This window comes from Leucopleurus acutus (assembly GCF_964270905.1).
Source record: "Leucopleurus acutus genome assembly, chromosome: 3".
NCBI lineage: Eukaryota > Metazoa > Chordata > Mammalia > Artiodactyla > Delphinidae > Leucopleurus > Leucopleurus acutus.
Window position 1 is genome coordinate 164,655,205 of NC_139145.1, and position 17,744 is coordinate 164,672,948.

At 37.8% G+C, this 17,744-nt stretch overlaps 1 protein-coding gene across 1 annotated transcript in view; it reads left to right on the forward strand.

Annotated features, from left to right (window-relative positions):
- The window catches only part of DNAH5 (dynein axonemal heavy chain 5), a gene marked incomplete at both ends in the record, with an annotated part of 214,130 nt that overhangs the window by 131,066 nt on the left and 65,320 nt on the right, over positions 1–17,744 (forward strand). Inside the window, 3 exons of the mRNA XM_082837242.1 lie at positions 2,400–2,530; positions 6,055–6,208; positions 6,732–6,999. Coding sequence (XP_082693368.1) covers positions 2,400–2,530; positions 6,055–6,208; positions 6,732–6,999 — 553 coding nt within the window. The remainder of the gene's footprint in view (positions 1–2,399; positions 2,531–6,054; positions 6,209–6,731; positions 7,000–17,744) is intronic.

A 17,744-nucleotide genomic window follows, 5' to 3' on the forward strand; every position in this document is an offset into this window, starting at 1 on the left:
ATTTAGCTCACTTCCTCCCAGTGTGCCATTTTCTTTGCATCATAAACTTCTAGTTATCGTTCAAGATCTAGATCAAATTCCAGCTCCACACCTAAGACTCGCCTTCACAAGCAGTGTTGTTTCCTTTGCATTCTTTCCAGTTGCCATCATTCCTATCCACCCCAGCATTCACCATGGGGCATTATTGCATGTTTCTATTAATAGGTCTCTCGGGATGTGAGCACCTGTAAGGCAGGATGGGCATTATTAAGTTTTAAAATATTTGCTAAAGAAATTAAAAAATGAGTATCCGTATGTTACAATCTATAGATAATAGGACAGGATAGTCCCATTTGAAGTTCTCACTTGACTGTGTTTTCTCTTATAGTTTCTGTTTTTAACTAGATTATGAGTTTTTTGAGTCTGCTTTTAAAGTCTTCTATTTGTTTATATATGATCATTTGTCAAATATGTTTTAAGGACTTCTCATGTGCTAGAAACTGGGAATGGAAAACTTTAGTTTAACACCTAAGCCCAGTTTCAGGAAAAGGTGTTGGGATGAAAGTTCCTTATACTTGATTAACAACAATTATTTAAAACCCTAATATATTCACCAGCATCAACTAAAGGAAATGGTTTATGAAAAAAGTTATATATTTTGAAAAAGTTAACCAAGAAACAACACAGACGATTCTAGGATGGCCTGCAGTAGCTTCTTACCTGTCTTATCTATCTATGCCTCTTGAAGTAACACCAGGGAAAGAGTAGGAATAGACACTGGCAAAATCCTAAGAATTCTTGCCAGTACCACTCCTCCCCTGCCTATAGCAACTTAGGAGAGCATCACATGGATAGGATGAGTAGGAGGCTGGAATAGCAGAGCATATCACTTACTAATCTCACCGGGACTGGTGGACCAGGTTCTTAGGTCCACAACAAAAAAATGGTCTCCATTTCCAAGGGCTCACACTAAATTGGGGGATATAATCCAAAAGCAGTGGTAGTCCCAGTAGGAATAGGGTATAGCCCCTGCCAGTGGAGGGAATCCTGAAAAAGGATGTTTAACAAAACCTTGTCAGAATGCAGAGCCGAGTTTGTGCCAGAAGGCTTCTGCCAGCACCAGAGAAGTGATCCTTTTTCAGCCCCCAGATAGCTTTCTATCATTAGTTTAGAGAAAACCTGGCATTACAGCAAAACTGCAGGCTCAAACTGCAGTTCGGAGGGAAAGACAGTCATCACATAAGGTGAAAAATGCATCCAAGAGAATTCTACAGCGAATCCCCTTTAGGTGGGGTTGGAGACCTGACGGTGAAAGTAGTTTATCAAATACAAATAAAGCCAAAGAATCATGGACTTTTGCCACAAATATGACTTGGAATGGTCTGGGGCTACTGACTGGCATAGAGTGGACTTCTGGTCTACCCATAATCACTTAGTAGATACCTTAGGTATCACTATCTTTGCCAAATAATAAGAAGAGTGTTTATGCTTATTTTCTTCTTTTTAAATTCCATCATCTATGCCATATTTTAGAAAATTTCTTGCCTTCTATTTAAACTATGTTAGTTTTCAAATGTGGAGGATACTCTAATTAACCTTGTGTTCTGTGTTCCAAGGATACACATTGTTTTGAAATTTCTGTTCTTTTTCCTATCCTACTGAAGTAGATTGGCAAACTAAAAGGAAACCTCAAAGTCCCCTTTATTTCTCTCCTTGAAAACCCAGAGCAAGCCACAGTCTGGGCTGTCTGATGACTTTTCTCTACTGGTCTCCTCCTATCCTAGTTTCCTAAAGGCACACGCCCCGCTCCCCACCCTGTCCAATACTTCTTAAACACTGTTATATTTCAGAAATGCCTTCATTAGTCCAACCAGTATCTTTCTATTCTGATCCTAAGACATGTACAGCTTCTAAAATGCTTATACAGGCATACCGTATTTTCTTGCCCTTTGCTTTAATGCACTTAGCAAATATGCAATTTTTTACAAATTGAAGGTTTGTGGCTACCCTGTGTCAAGCAAGTCTATTGGTGCCATTTTTCCAACTTTTGCTCACTTCGTTTCGCTGTGTCATGTTTTGGTAATTCTCACAATACTTCAAACCCTCTACCAGCAAAAAGATTATCACTCACTGAAGGCTCAGATGATGGGTAGCATTTTTTAGCAATAAAGTATTTTTCAATTAAGGTATGTACATTGTTTTTTTAGACATAATGCTATTGCAAAATTAATAGATAGTGTAAACATAACTTTATGTGTACCGGGAAACCAAAAACTTGCTTTATTGCAATATTTGTTTTATTATGGTGGTATGGAACTGAACCTGCAATATCTCCTAGGTATGCCTGTGTTGAATAAATAGGAAAAAAGTGAAATATTTGCACATTAAATGATACATGCTTTTTCTGTTTCATATTCTAGATCTCACGTGTCATTCGTACTCCCCGGGGAAATGCCCTCTTGGTCGGGGTGGGTGGATCGGGAAAGCAGAGCCTCACCAGGTTGGCTTCATTCATTGCTGGCTACACTTCCTTCCAGATCACTCTGACAAGGTAACACACTTTCACTTTAATTAACCTGAAATGGATTTTGATAAATGGTTCTCAGAAGCCACTTGGGGTTAAGAATGCGTTTTTCTTATACATAAGGGAATCATAATCGTTTTTCTTCTTGAATATTGACTTATTATCCTCCCTTTTCAACCTCTGTCATAGACCATGAAAATTTCACATGAATGATTTACTTTTGAAACACTTTAGCCTCTCATTTCAGTGAACAGATGCCTCTCTGTTTTCATGTTATGCTTGATATGAGTATTGTGTATATTCCTTTTAGTGCATTTCAAAAGAAATTTGTCCCTACTAAATGTTAATTCAGGTTTCAAGAATGTTATTCAACTGGAAAAACAGATGAAAAGTTTATGCTGATTTACTCATTCATACATTTAAAAATATTCATTGAACACCAACTGTGTGTCAGGCACTGGCTTAGTGCTGAGATACACGGTAAGCAAGATAAACCTGGCCTGTGTCATCATGGAATTTACAGCAGTTCAATGGGGACAGTTGAGCAACTCACTCAATAAGATGTGATACGTAGGTGCTCTCTCTGATAAGGAAATAAATGCAGACCAGACCAGAGTCTGTTGAAACATGAGGGAAGGACTCCTAATTTTGTCTAAGGGATGGTCAGAAAAGGCTTCCTGGAGAAAGAGATGTTTCAGCTGAGACATGAATATGAGTAAGAATTATCTCAGAGAAGAGAAACAGTAAAGAATGTTCCAGGCAAAAGGATCAGCACATGTGAAGTTACATTTGAGGGCCTGGAAGCAGTTAAATATGGCTGGTATATAGCATAAGGTGGGAAGTGGGAAAGGAAGATAAATGGAGGTCTTTGAAGGTATCATAAGGAATTTGGACTTCATCCTAGAGCAGTGGGAAACCATTAATGTGTCACCCCTAGGGGAGGCATGTCACATCTGCATGTGGAGAAGGTGGAAGAAGGAGCTAAGCTGGAAGGGTTATAAGCCTGTCTCAGGGATCTCAGCAACAGATGGTGGTGTCCCGAGGCGTGGAAGTGAAAGAGGAGAAAAGAGGGAAGATTCAGGATATCCTTAGGAAGCTGGAGCTTTTGGACTTGGTACATCCTGGTTTTGGCTTGGGAAACTGGATAGTTGGCGCTGCTACTCATCAGGGTAGGGAATCCCAGAAGGGTTGTCCTCGGCCATGTGTGTGCAGTGCGGGGAGAATTAGGACGTGGAAAAGGAACATGTAGAGAGGCTAAACAGAACTTGAGGATCAACCGAGATAAGGCGAGAAGCAAGGGGCCAGTTTGGGAAGTTTATTTGGGCTGAATATTATTAGAAGTTAATTTCTAGGTGTGAGAGTCTTGCCTGTCGGTCATTGACTAAGCGTTGGCTTGGAGCTGTAGGCAAAACATGCTACTGATCTATCTCACTGATGGAGGGCCATAGCCACCTGCTGGGACAATGCTTGGAAATGATTAAACATTGGGTTTGGAGATCCGAATACTCAAGTTGTTGTTGTTACACCTTTTATTTGGTCTAAATGACTGGATTCTGCTTGGAGAATCAATCTAAAACGTTACTGTGTCTTTCAAGTACTGAAACAGAGAGAAATAATCTTAGTTGCCTTGTGTATAATTCTTCTAGTTTGTGGATAGAAGCGATGTTAGATAAAAGGTAACCTGTACAGGAAGGGGATTGAACTCTGAGATTTTTGTTTCGAACATTTTGTATAAAACCTTATCGTTTTCAAAGCGCTTTTACGTGCGCAGGCTAATTTGATCTTCCAAAGAACTTTGTGGCTTTGTGGGTTAGCAGGACATATCACAGCTGAGGTTCAGAGAGGCTATGATTTGCCTGAAGTCCCAGATAAACCTGGGAATTAACCACAAGATTTCTGGTTTCTGGTCTGCCATGACTTTAACTACACCGTGCTGCCTCAGAAAAAACACCTTACGAGTCCTCTCTTTTTGATAAATTGGTTCCTCTGCAGGTCATATTGGGACTGCTCCACTACTGATGAAAAGGAGGGTCAGGGCCTTCTCTGGATTCTCATAACCTTCCAGAGACGATCCTACTGCCTTAGCCTTTGCATAGCCACATGACCAAGGCTCAGGAAGCAAGGGCCTCTCCTTTGGGAAGCACAGCCATTTGTTAGATGACTCAGGTCATATTATTTGAGGCAGGGGGTCCTTGAGATCCAGGGGACTGGACTGAAAGTTCTCCCCATATCACAAGAAGCTGGGGCGAACTATTTTCCTTTGTCCTCTCCCTCCCTCCCCACCCGTCTTCCTTCCTTCCTTCCTTCTTTCCTTCCTCCTTCCCTCCCTTTCTCTCTTTATTCTTTCTCTCTCTCTTTCACGGGACTGTGTCTTTGAACATCTTTTCTGGTATCTCAGATCTCGCTTTTCTAGCAGTCTTCTTGAAATACTGATGCATGGTAGTGGTATTTCTGGTTCTAGGGTTTAGGTTTTAAACGTTCAAAAAGCAGAGTATAGAAGTTAAATATTTGGTAGCTTTTTAAAAATCAGAAGGCCATCTGCTCTTGTGCTCTGAACTCTGAGTTTATTTAATGACACAAAATTCAAATAATAATTTAGTGAGTCTGAGTCTCCAGGACTGGAATATTCTAATTTTTACTTTTGGCAGTAATGGGCTACTCTATATTGTCTAACATTTCATGATTGCAAGTTGACTTCCACTAAGTGATTGCTTTGGATGTGAGAGATTTAGAGTGGGATATTTAATGTTTCCAACGATTCTACTATAGTGCACTGATTGCTCAGAAAACTCTTTCATGTGACGTCCAAAGATGCAATGAAAATAGTTGTGTTGGGAATGAGGAGGGTGCAGTTTACAGTGGGGCATCGCTCTCACCCCATATAATGATGGCTTGAAATGCTTTAGTTTAGATTAGTTCAATTTATGAGGTATCTTCTAAAATATCAATTGCAGATGGGTGCTTAGTAAATATTAGAATTTGACATTTCCCTTACCTTTTTTTTTTTTTTTTTGCTGTACGCGGGCCTCTCACTGTTGTGGCCTCTCCCGCTGCGGAGCACAGGCTCCGGACGCGCAGGCTCAGCGACCATGGCTCACGGGCCCAGGCGCTCCGCGGCATGTGGGATCTTCCCGGACCAGGGCACGAACCCGTGTCCCCTGCATCGGCAGGCGGACTCTCAACCACTGCGCCACCAGAGAAGCCCTCCCTTACCTTTACCAACAAATATTTTCAAAATGAAACATGTATATACATTCTGATGGCATTATGGTGTGGTTAAAAATTATACTTCTGCTTCAGGTTGATTTTTCACTCTAGATGTTTTTTGTGTGTAAAAATATAATGTTTTATAAAATGTGGAGTCTTAAAAATTATTTTAATTTCTGCAAGTAAATATAATGAACAAGTAATATTTGCATACAATAAAAGACCTGTCTGATGGCACAATATCAGCATTTTTTGTTAACCAAATGGCATAAAGCATTGTTATAAGGGTCTTCCCTTCCCATTAACATATTTTAGCTGATGACACGATGACAATATCTCTTTAGGTCCTACAACGCATCAAATCTGATGGAAGACCTGAAGATTTTGTACAGAACAGCTGGTCAGCAAGGCAAAGGAATCACTTTTATTTTCACAGACAATGAGATTAAAGATGAGTCGTTTCTGGAATATCTGAATAATGTTTTATCATCGGGTGAGGTAGGAGCTCATGTATTCTTGATGTGTTTTGCCTCTTCAGATTCCCTCCAGTGTTAGAGCTCTGTGTATTTCCTTCCGTTAAAGTACTGAATAAGTGCTGTTATTGGGATTAGGTGGTCGGTAGGAAGAATGTGTTTTTCTGTTGGGTTTTCAAAGAATAAAAATCCCAATCAAAACGTGGAGCTATGCATTGAAAACGTTACTGAAAGCTCCAAGTGAGAAATGGAAAAACGGAAGAAGAAGGTTGCAAGGAAAGCTGGTTGGATTTTTGATATGTCCATTTACCCCCTTAACGGGCTATGACTTTCCAGTTAGTAATAGAATCATTTGTGTATTTTAAAACACGGTTTAAAATTCTGTCTAATCTTCCATCCTATGGAACGTTAATGCTTCTCTTATTCTATACATGAAAGGTGAGTTTAAGGACACAAATGAAGGCAAGAGATTATACATATTGAGCTGTATATTTTGATCTCTTTTCATATGCCTGTATTGAATTTGAACGTCTGCACTTTTCTCGAAGGTCTCCAACCTATTTGCCTGCGAAGAAATTGATGAAATTAATAGTGATCTCATATCAGTCATGAAAATAGAGTGCCCCAGGCGCCCTCCTACGAATGAGAACCTGTATGATTACTTCATGAGCCGGGTCCGGCAGAACCTTCACATTGTGCTCTGCTTTTCGCCAGTGGGGGAGAGATTTCGAAATCGCGCGTTGAAGTTTCCTGCCCTTATTTCGGGATGCACTATTGTCTGGTTCAGCCGATGGCCTAAGGATGCCTTAGCTGCTGGTTAGTGTGGTGGAAATTTTTATATCAGAGTTTCTGGTTTACTGTGTGTGTGTGTGTGTGTATTTATATCCTGTGCTCTTTGCTGTCTCTCTACCGGATTGAGCCAAAAGTCACTTTGTCCAGGGTTTGAGGGTTTTTGCTGTTGCTCTCTCTCCTTTGGCAGCATTTTTTTCCCAGAGCGTGATTATCAGCGAATGAGATCTCCAGTCTGTGCCTCCGTGGGTTAATTTACAGTGATTCTAGTGTTTTCATTGCGGTGGAAAGCTTTGCCTCAGTTGGTCCCCAGGCCGGTTCTAGGACGTCACAGGAGGACACTGAGGTTTTAATCTCATTTGTGTTCTTTTTTAAGTGGGTTGGCCAACCTCAGAGTAGTTTAAGCAAAGTGTCTCTTGGACGTTTCCTTCTTGTGGCTGCAGTGCTGGAAATCCAAGAGGAAAATGTTGTCAGCCATCCCCTGATGGCTTCTGTGCCTGAAACAAGACGTTAAACAGAAACTTTTATGACTGGAGCCCTTGCTGCTTCTGCTTCTGTCTAGTCTTCCATCCTATGGAACATGAATGCTTCTCTTATTCTATACATGAAATTGAACACAAAAGTTGTATAGGAGATGTTAGAGATCATCCCTTAAGTTTATGGTTTTTTCAGCTTTTGGGGAGAAATTATCTGTGGCTGTTTTAAAGGATAGAGATAGTTAGGTCTCACCTCTGACCTATTGTAGCAGAACTTCAGAAGAACCCTGATTCAGGGCAGTAGCTTTCAAACGTTTTGTCTGATTATTGTGTCGTCATAATAATTAAGAGGAGTCTTGTTTTCCAGTAAAACATGACAGGTAGCCCTAATAGATAAAACAGCGAAGAGCAGAGGACAGGAAAGACTCTGAAGCCTCACCCTTTCACGGTGCTGCCAGCTGCTTCTTCTGCATCTGCCTCTCCAGCTATGTGTACCCAGTTGGAGAATGACTGATTAACCGTCTCCTGCCCTTTATAGATGGAGAACTGGGGACAGTGGAGCTGAAGTAATTATCAGAGGTGCAAGAAGCCAATAGCTATAGCCAACGTGTGTATATATACACACACATATATAGTATATATGTATTCTCAGCACACTACTCTTGATAATAATGGTTTTTCTGATCTGTGGCTTTTAAACACAAAATATTTTGATATATTTGAAGTACAAATGTACAGTGTTGTCTCTTATAAGATTTGAGAAAACATCCATGATTTAAAATTTTAAGTCCTGTTAAAATTTGAATACAACTAAGGGTAAAACTTTAAAATTCCTTGAAGTAGGATATAAATGCAGAGCACAAAAGCACAGTAGTTAAGAGCTATTTTAAGTTTACTATGAACTGTGATAATTAGTACGCAAGTGGTTTGTAGAATATCATGTAAGGTATTATTATTAATAATAAAAATAATTTCAGGTGACAAACACTGTAATATACTATAATTAGGATGACTTAATTTAAATAACGGAGCCCTTCCTGGCAAGTCTTTATTTCAATTGTCCCTTCTTTGCAAGATAAAAGGTTGTTCCTTTGTTGATTTCTCACAAATCTTCCCCATTGTTTTAAATCTCATTGCATCAACCCAAGCCAAGGTTACATGGAGGGCAGGGAAGCTTTCATTTCTGTGTCAGCAGTTCCTAGCAAGTGTCCTGACTTTCATGCATGCATCTATTTTTTCGTGTATTCAGAACATAATTATTGAGCTTCATACGCCATTTATGGAGCCAGGCATATTGGAGGGCAAGGCAGACCCGTTTCTTTGCCCCAGATCCTCTTCCCTGGCAAACTCATCCACAGGCTCCTGTGTAATATGCCCCATCAGTTTTTATCTCTGGTCTCGTCTGTCCTCTGGCTTGAAATCCGTGCACTCAACTGCCTGCTTGATACGTTCTTGTAGATGTTTCATAGGCTCCTTAAACTCAAAGTGTCTAAAACTGAACTGGTTCAGCTCTGGTCACTCTCTCCCAGGAAGTCCCACGATCGTCCATGAAACTTGGCAACAGAAAACTCTTTGTCTTTAACACCTTTCTTTTCTTCCACTCTCAAGTCTGCTCCGTCACCAAGTCATGCCAATTTTGCCTCCTAAATATTGGTGGGATCTATCCAACTCTTTCCCTTTCACTGGCATCCTAGGCCAAGCTATCATTGTAACTCACCTGGAAGACTCAAAGAGCTTTCTAATGATCCCTCCTCCTCTTTCACCTGTCTCTCATCCATCTCACGATGCAGACAGAACAGTGAGAAAAACATAAACCCAGTCACGTTGCTTTCTATTTAAAACCTTCCACCGCTCTTAGGAAAAAGCAGTCTCTAGCTTGGCCTTCAAGGCTGGGAAAAGCTGACCCCACCTACCTCCTCAGCCTTACCTGAGGTCACTTTTTCCTCCTGATCTGTTCTCCTTGATTCTTGAATATGGCCTTTTTCTTCCCATGCAGTGCCCTCTTTCTCCCATTCTCCCTGAGCCCTCCTCCCTCTTGTCTGGATACTCCTGGCTCAGCTAAATGTCACTTCCTCAGGGAAAACTTCCCCTGTTCCCACCCCCTCCCAACACCCCCAAAGCCAGTGCCACTGTTACGTATTTCACAGCACTCTGTGCTTTTGCTTCCTGAGACTAACCACAGTTTGCAATTTAAGTACTTAGTTGTATGATTTGATGAATGCTTATCTGTCCTGCTAAACTAAAACTCCATGGGCTCAAGGACTACATATCTTTGTTCACAATTTCAGCAGCTACCAGTATTCAACACCTACAGAGTTCAGCCAATGGATCAGACTGTCAAAATTCATCATCCTTCGATAATATGGCCCTAACTTACTTGCAGTCTTCTCTAATCCAACACGAACCTTCTCTTGGTTTTTTTCAGATATACATCTTTTGTTTGATTTCTGAGCATCCTTTAATCATCTTTATTCTTCCACACATAGCCCCCCTTTATCAAGAATCTTCTCTCTCATCTTTGTTTATCTAAGTTCCAAAGCTTAATCAAGACCCATCAGATCCTTCACTCTTCCTTTGTTCGCTTAGGAATACTTTTTCCCCCTTTTCTTAAACCTCCTATATCTTTAGCACTTAAACTTTATATAATGCACCTAGGCATTTCAATCTTTTCAAACCTTTTGATAACCAGTGAGCTTTTCTGACTATGTCTCCAATGTAGTCTAGTAAATATTTAGAGCCAGTATACTACATGAATATATAGTACTGTGATAGTCACAGTAGTGGATAAAATAATTATAAGACATGAGACATACCTCCTTTCTTTTATAAATATAAAATCTTGTTGGGAAAACCAGCATCTACACTTAATACCAAACTGCCTTATGTTATTTTGAAAGAATACCATCTGTAGGTATTGGAAGTACTTCAATACATTTAGGGATTTAAGTGTTATATATTCTTTTTAGAAAATTAGCAGGAAGCTTTCTAGAAAAACCATTTAAGTTGCTTTTATGATCCTGATTCTGAATTAAATTATTATCTCCAGTCACATTAATGAGAAAATATATCATTTTTAGCATATTTTATTTATATTATAATAAATATTTTCTATAAAAGTATTAAATTATTGTGTATTTTTCTAATTTATTTATTTATTCCTTAAGATATACTTTATTTTAATTTTTTTAAACCACTTTATTGAGGTATGGATGACATAAAAAGATCTGTGCATATTTAATATATACAACTTGACAAGTTTGGACATAGGTATATACCTGTGAAACTATAACCTATGCCATAAACATATCCATTATTACCTCTAAAAGATTCCTCCTCACTTGAATGATGAAGACGATAATGATTGTTTTGTGATAAGAACACTTAACATAAGATATACCCTCTTAGCAAAATTTTTTGACTATACAATACGGTATGGGTAACTATAGGCATTATGGCATACAGAAGGTCTATAGGACCTATTCATATGTATAACTGAAACTTCGTATCTTTTGACTAATACCTCCCCATTTCCTCCTCCTAGCCCTTGGCAACCACCAGTCTACTCTCTGTTTCTATGATTTGATTATTTTAGGTTCCTCATGTGAGTGACATCATGTATTATTTGTTCTTGTTGTCTGGCTTATATCACTTAGCATAATGCCCTCCAGGTACATCCATGTTTTTGCAAATGGCAGAATTTCCTTGTTTTTTTAAGGCTGAATAATATTCCATTGTATGTAAATACTGCATTTTCTTTATCCATTCATCCGTGGATGGACACTTGAGCTGTTTCCATGTCTTGTTTATTGTGAATAATGCTGCAGTGAACATGGGAGTGCAGATATCTCTTCAGGATCTTGATTTCAATTTCTTTGGATATATACCCAGAAGTGGGATTGCTGGATCATAGGACAGTTCTATTTTTGACTTTTTGAGAAACCTCTTACTGTTTTTCATAGTGGTTGTACCAATTTACATCTCCACCAGTAGTGTACAAGGGTTCTCATTTCTCTACATCCTGGCCAACACTTGTTATCTTTTTTTTTCCTGATAATAGACATCCTAACAGGTATGAGGTGATATCTCATTGTGGTTTTGTTTTTTTTAATTATTTTTATTTTTTATTGAAGTAGAGTTGATTTACAATGTTGTGCTGGTTTCAGGTGTACAACAAAGTGATTCAGTTATATATATATATGTATGTATTCTTTTTCAAATTCTTTTCCCATATAGGTTATTACAAAATATTGGGTATAGTTCCCTGTGCCATATAGTAGGTCCTTGTTGTTTATCTATTTTATATATAGCAGTGTGTATATGTTACTCCCAAATTCCTAATTTTCCCCTCCCCCCCCACCTTTCCCCTTTGGTAACCATAAGTTTGTTTTCTATGTTTATGAGTCTGTTTCTGTTTTGTAAATAAGTTCATTTGTATCTTTTTTTTTTAGATTCCACATATAAGTGATATCATATATTTGTCTTTCTCTGTCTGACTTACTTCACTTAGTGTGATAATACCTAGGTCCATTCATGTTGCCGCAAATAGCATTATTTCATTCTTTTTTATGGCTGAGTAGTATTCCATTGTATATATTACCACATCTTCTTTATCCATTCATCTGTCGATGGACAAATTTAGGTTGTTTCCATATCTTGGTTATTGTAAATATTGCTTCAGTGAACATTGAGATGTATGTATCTTTTCAAATTATAGTTTTCTCTGGATATATACCCAGGAATGGGATTGCAGGATCATATGGTACAGCTATTTTTAGCTTTTTAAGGAACCGCCATACTGTTCTCCATAATGGCTGTACCAATTTACATTCCCACCAACAGTGTAAGAGGGTTTCCTTTTCTCCACACCCTCTCCAGCATTTATTATTTGTAGACTTTATTTTTTTATTTTTATTATTTTTTTTAATATTATTTGTAGACTTTTTGATGATGGCTATTCTGACTGGTGTGAGGTGATATCTCACTGTAGTTTTGATTTGCATTTCTCTAATGATTAGTGATGTTGAGCATCTTTTCATACCTTTGGTCAACTGTATGTCTTCTTTGGAGAAATGTCTATTTAGAGCTTTTGCCCATTTTTCAATTGGGTTGTTTGTTTTTTTGATGTTGAACCGTATGAGCTCTTTATTTTGGAGATTAATCCCTTGTTGGTTGCATCATTTGCAAATATTTTGTCCCATTCTGTAGGCTGTCTTTCCATTTTGTTTATGGTTTCCTTTGCTGTGCAACAGCTTTTAAGTTTAATTATGTCCCATTTTTTTAGTTTATTTTTTATTTCCATTACTCTAGGAGACAGATCCAAAAAGATATTGCTGTGATTTATGTCAAAGAGTATCCTCTGTACTATGTTTTCTTCTAGCAGTTTCTCATTGTGGTTTTGATTTGCATTTCCCTGATGATTAGTGATGTTGAGCATCTTTTCATATACCTGTTGGTATTTATATTCATATATCTTCTTTGGAAAAATATCTGTTTAGTTCCTTTGCTCATTTTAATCAGGTTATGTGTTTTTTGCTATTGAGTTGTAGGAGTTCCATATATATATATATAAATAAAAAAATATATAAATATCTATAAAAAATATAAATATCTATAAAATATATTAAAAAATATATATTTAACCCTTTATTAGGTTTGCAAATATTGTCTCCCATTGCATAAGTTGCCTGTTCATTTATTGATTGTTCCCTTTGGTGTACATAAGCTTTTTAGTTTGTAATCCCACTCATCTATTTTTGCTTTTGTTGCCTGTGCCTTAGGTGTCACATCCAAAAAATCATTACCAAGACCAATGTTAAGAAGCTTTTCCTCTACATTTTCTTCTAAGACTTTTATGGTTCAGGTCTTACGTTTAAGTGTTTAATCCATTTTGAGTGAGTTGATTTTTGTGTATGATGTAGGATAAGGGTCCAATTTCATTCTCTTGCATATGGATATCCAGTTTTCACCATTTACTGAAGAGGCTATCTTTTCACCATTGTGTATTCTTGGCACCCTTGTTGAAGATCATATGACTGTACATGTGTGGGTTTATTTCTGGGCTCTCTATTCTGTTTCATTGGTCTACATGTCTGTGTTTGTGCTATTACCATGCTGTTTTAATTTTTGTAGGTTTGTTGTATATTTTAAAATCAGGACGTGATTCTGATTTGTCCTTGCTCAAAATTGGGAGTCTTCTGTGGTTCCATATGAATTTTAGCATTTTTATTTTCTATTTCTGTATAAAATGCCTTTGGAATTTTGATAAGGATTGTATTAAATCTGTAAATTACTTTGGGTAGTATAGATATTTTAACAATATTAATTCTTCCAACCTGTGAACATATGATGTCTTTCTATATATTTATATCTACTGTAATTTTTTTTTTTGGCGGTACACGGGCCTCTCACTGCTGTGGCCTCTCCCATTGCGGAGCACAGGCTCTGGACACGCAGGATCAGCAGCCATGGCTCATGGGCCCAGCTGCTCCGTGGCATGTGGGATCTTCCCGGACCGGGTCACGAACCTGTGTCCCCTACATCGGCTGGCGGACTCCCAACCACTGCGCCACCAGGGAAGCCCTGTAATTTTTTTATCAGTGTTTTATAGTTTTCAGTACAAGTCTTTCACACCATTGGTTGAGTTTATGTCTAAGTATTTAATTTTATTTTTTGATGCTCTTGTAAATGGTACTATTTTCTTAATTTTGGGTAGTTTATTCTTATTGTTTAGAGTATTTTTCTAATTTAAAGATACTCAGAAAAAGCCAAGTGTCCTCCTCTTTATCCCACACATACCATAAATACTAGATTTTGTAGTAATTATATTGCTTCTGAAAAAAAGTGAGATTTTTATATGTATGAATTTAAATGGACTGAATCTCTAGATGAAACATTTAAAGAAATATACGCTTTAGTTTATTTCATAAAATTCTTGTCCTTCCCACCATTTAGTAATCTCCGTTTTGGCAAATCTTTGTTTTTATCTTTATATGGAGTTGTTTTGAATTGCTTCTAAGTATCTGTTTTATCTTTATTCTGGTGATAATTGTATTTCTTAATGAAACACTGTGATTCCAAAGTCACTACTAAATCAATTAAGTTCATTTAGATTTCTCCAAGGTAAAGATAATTAATAATGTTCTACTAGACTCTGTTTTAAATCAGCAGATTATTATTAAAATAGGCCATCCTTATTTGTAACTAAAGTTTCAACAAAATCAATAGCATATATATGGCATATATTTCTTTTCAAAGAAGGCCATTTTAGTTATGTAAGGAAACTGGCCCTCTTTGAAAATTATTACTTGATTTATACTATACAAGATTTTGGCCTTAGGAGTTAGTCACCACTGCTTCTGCAACTGCTCACAACTAATGGTGTATCATAAAGAGAAATGAGGCAACTGCACACAATAACCACTCAGAAAGTAATACCAACCACGTAGTTCCCACTGTTTCCCAGAAAAACTAGCATATTTTGTTTATGAAGCACATTAATCAGGAGATATTTTTGAACTTCGGGCTTCAATGAAAAAATGTTTGTTAACAGTCTAAAAACTCTATATAGTTTTGTTGTATTTGAATTTCTAAATCAAGGTGATGTAGGCATTGGAATTCATCATCTTGGGCTTTGAATTCCAATCCTCCTACCTACAGGCAAACTTCTCTAAGCTTCATTTTCCTTGTGTATAAAATATACATAGTGATATCCATCACTTAAGGATATCCTAAGGATTAATTAATAAAGTTTTGTGGTTTAGGATCTGCCAGGATTAGATATGCTTGCCTTCTGAATGTAGAAATTAAGAATCTGTTTGGCTGTAAGAGAAAACCAGAGCAGCAGTGGCATAAACAAGTAGTTTTTTTTTTTTTTTTCGTTTTCCTGCTACCAAGAAAGGACACAGATGTGCAGCCTAGAACAAAGCGAGTGGGGACCTTACTCCTAGCTTGCTGTCATCCTTAGGGTGTGCCTCTTGTTCTTATAGGCACAAGAGGGCTGCTGCATCTCAAGGCTTTGTGTCTGTTGTTGTCTCATGAAGCTTTGCCTTTTATGTCAGGACAGGATTCTTCCCCAGGGACTTTTGTCTGCATGTCTTTGGCCAGAACTGAGTCACTCCCAGCTACATGAGGGTTTGGAGAATCAAAAGACTCTTAGTTGGGCAGATTGTTACTCTGAGCAAAATCCAGATTCTTTTAGTAACAAAGAGAGGGTATGGCTACTGGATAGGCAGCTAATGTGCCCTTCTCACTTTATTACTTCAGTTCTTTTAATCCAAATGAAGTGGGAATTTGAGGGCACCAAAATTCAGGGACTGAGGCCACTGTACTCTCTTCTATCCCACACATCCATCACCTTATTCTACATCAAGTGAAGTGAACAAACAATACCAGGATATAATCTATACCAACCTCAGATATCAGCCTAAAGTTGGGCCCCAAAACTGGCATTGCTGCCTTGGTGATTGGATATTGAAGATGACTAAAGGGTTTTCCATGGCCTTTTGTCTGAGTCTCAGCAGGCTTGGGTAACCCTAAGAGGAACTGGTCCTTTTTTTAACCTTTCCTGCATTAGAGATTGTGGGTATATGGAAAAATATACTTAGAATCCATTCCATTTTTTTTTCTTTGACTTTTTGGAGACATAAAAAGACAACTTGCTAAATAAAGAAAAAGTCACCATTATTGATACTCTCTGTTCATGTAAGGATAAAAATCATTACATGGTAAATACAAGAAAGTTTTCAGAAAGTGGGGATGTCCCTGAGAATATCCCATAATGCCAGGTAAAGCACTTGGTATCATGCCTGGCACATAGTAAATATTGCTGCCATTGTGGTTAAAACCTACAAACAATTTGTCATAGGCAAGAATAGTTTGTATGTTTCCAATAACCAGACTTAAACTTCCTAGAATTTAAATTGTTCTTTAAAGTGGTTGCTTAACTCATATGAAAAAATGACTTCTGAGTGTCTTAATTTATTGCCTTTCATTATCTACAGTAAACTGTATTTGTAACCAAGCTGATAAATTGTCTCTATTATTTACATAGGTGTAAATACTGCCCCACAATTACATCGTTAAGAACTTTAATTACTAACAGTGAGAAGATACCATTTTTTAATTTCTCTGCTAGCTATCACCTGATAGGTTTGTTCACTCCATTCCTTCTCTTTCCCTCCCTCCTTATTGACCATATTTGTATTTGCAGCTCTTAGGCACATTTTTCAATACTTTTAGCACTTTTAAAGGAACTCCGTAGGCCATTTTCTTCTACGATGAATAAAGATGGTTGTGATAATTTTTAACTGGGTTATGTATAACCCTTGTAAATTCCTCGGGATGGAGACCAAGTTTCATAGTGGTGGGAGCTTAGCACACACTCTACATATATGTGATGACGGATTAGCTCTGACTTTATGGGCTATTCTTATAATAGAAATGCTGTCTTAGAGTTGGTCCCATGTTTGGCACTGTTGGGAAGATAAAGGTCTACAACAGGAGATTTTTACTCATACATTTTTAAAGGATACCATAAATTAGAATTGACAGATGGCCAGCTGCCACATTTAAGAATAAGATGGCCAAGGCATAAAAAAACTTAGTGATGAACATTCCACATGCCAAATGCAATCAGAGCCTGGGGGAATTAAGGTTATGGCAGGCTCTGAGTTACAAAAAATAATAAATGGGGTTGTTAAATATGAATACCAGGTGGGCACTGATTTCTGAGTTATTTGTACCACTTTTGTCCTTACGTAAACCATAAAACAGTCTGGCTGCTGACCAGAACCTGCAGCTGTGTAGAAGAAACTTCTTTGTACATGTACCAGAAAACAAAGAATTATGATAGGCTTAAAGTCTGTTATAGTTTTGTACATGAAAGGGAAAATAAAATTGTTAATGTCATAGGCCTGGGGCCAAAAATGCTGACACATATCTACCTAGCTGGGGCTATAAAAATGGCATGCATTCCTAAGAATTGTCTTTAGTTTATAAAAATATCCAGTTAACTTGTTTTCTTTTCTTTCTTTTTTTTTTTTTACTTTTCGGCCACGCTGCATGGCATGTGGGATCTTAGTTCCCCGACCAGGGATCAGACCCGTGCCCCCTGCATTGCAAGCGAAGAGTCTTAACCACTGGACAGCCAGGGAAGTCCCAACTTAAAAAAAATTTTTTTTTTAGTTGCAGTATAGTTGATTTATAATGTTGTGTTAGTTTCTGCTGTACAGCAAAGTGAGTCAGTTATACATATACATATATCCACTTGTTTTTAGATTCTATTCTCATATAGGTCAT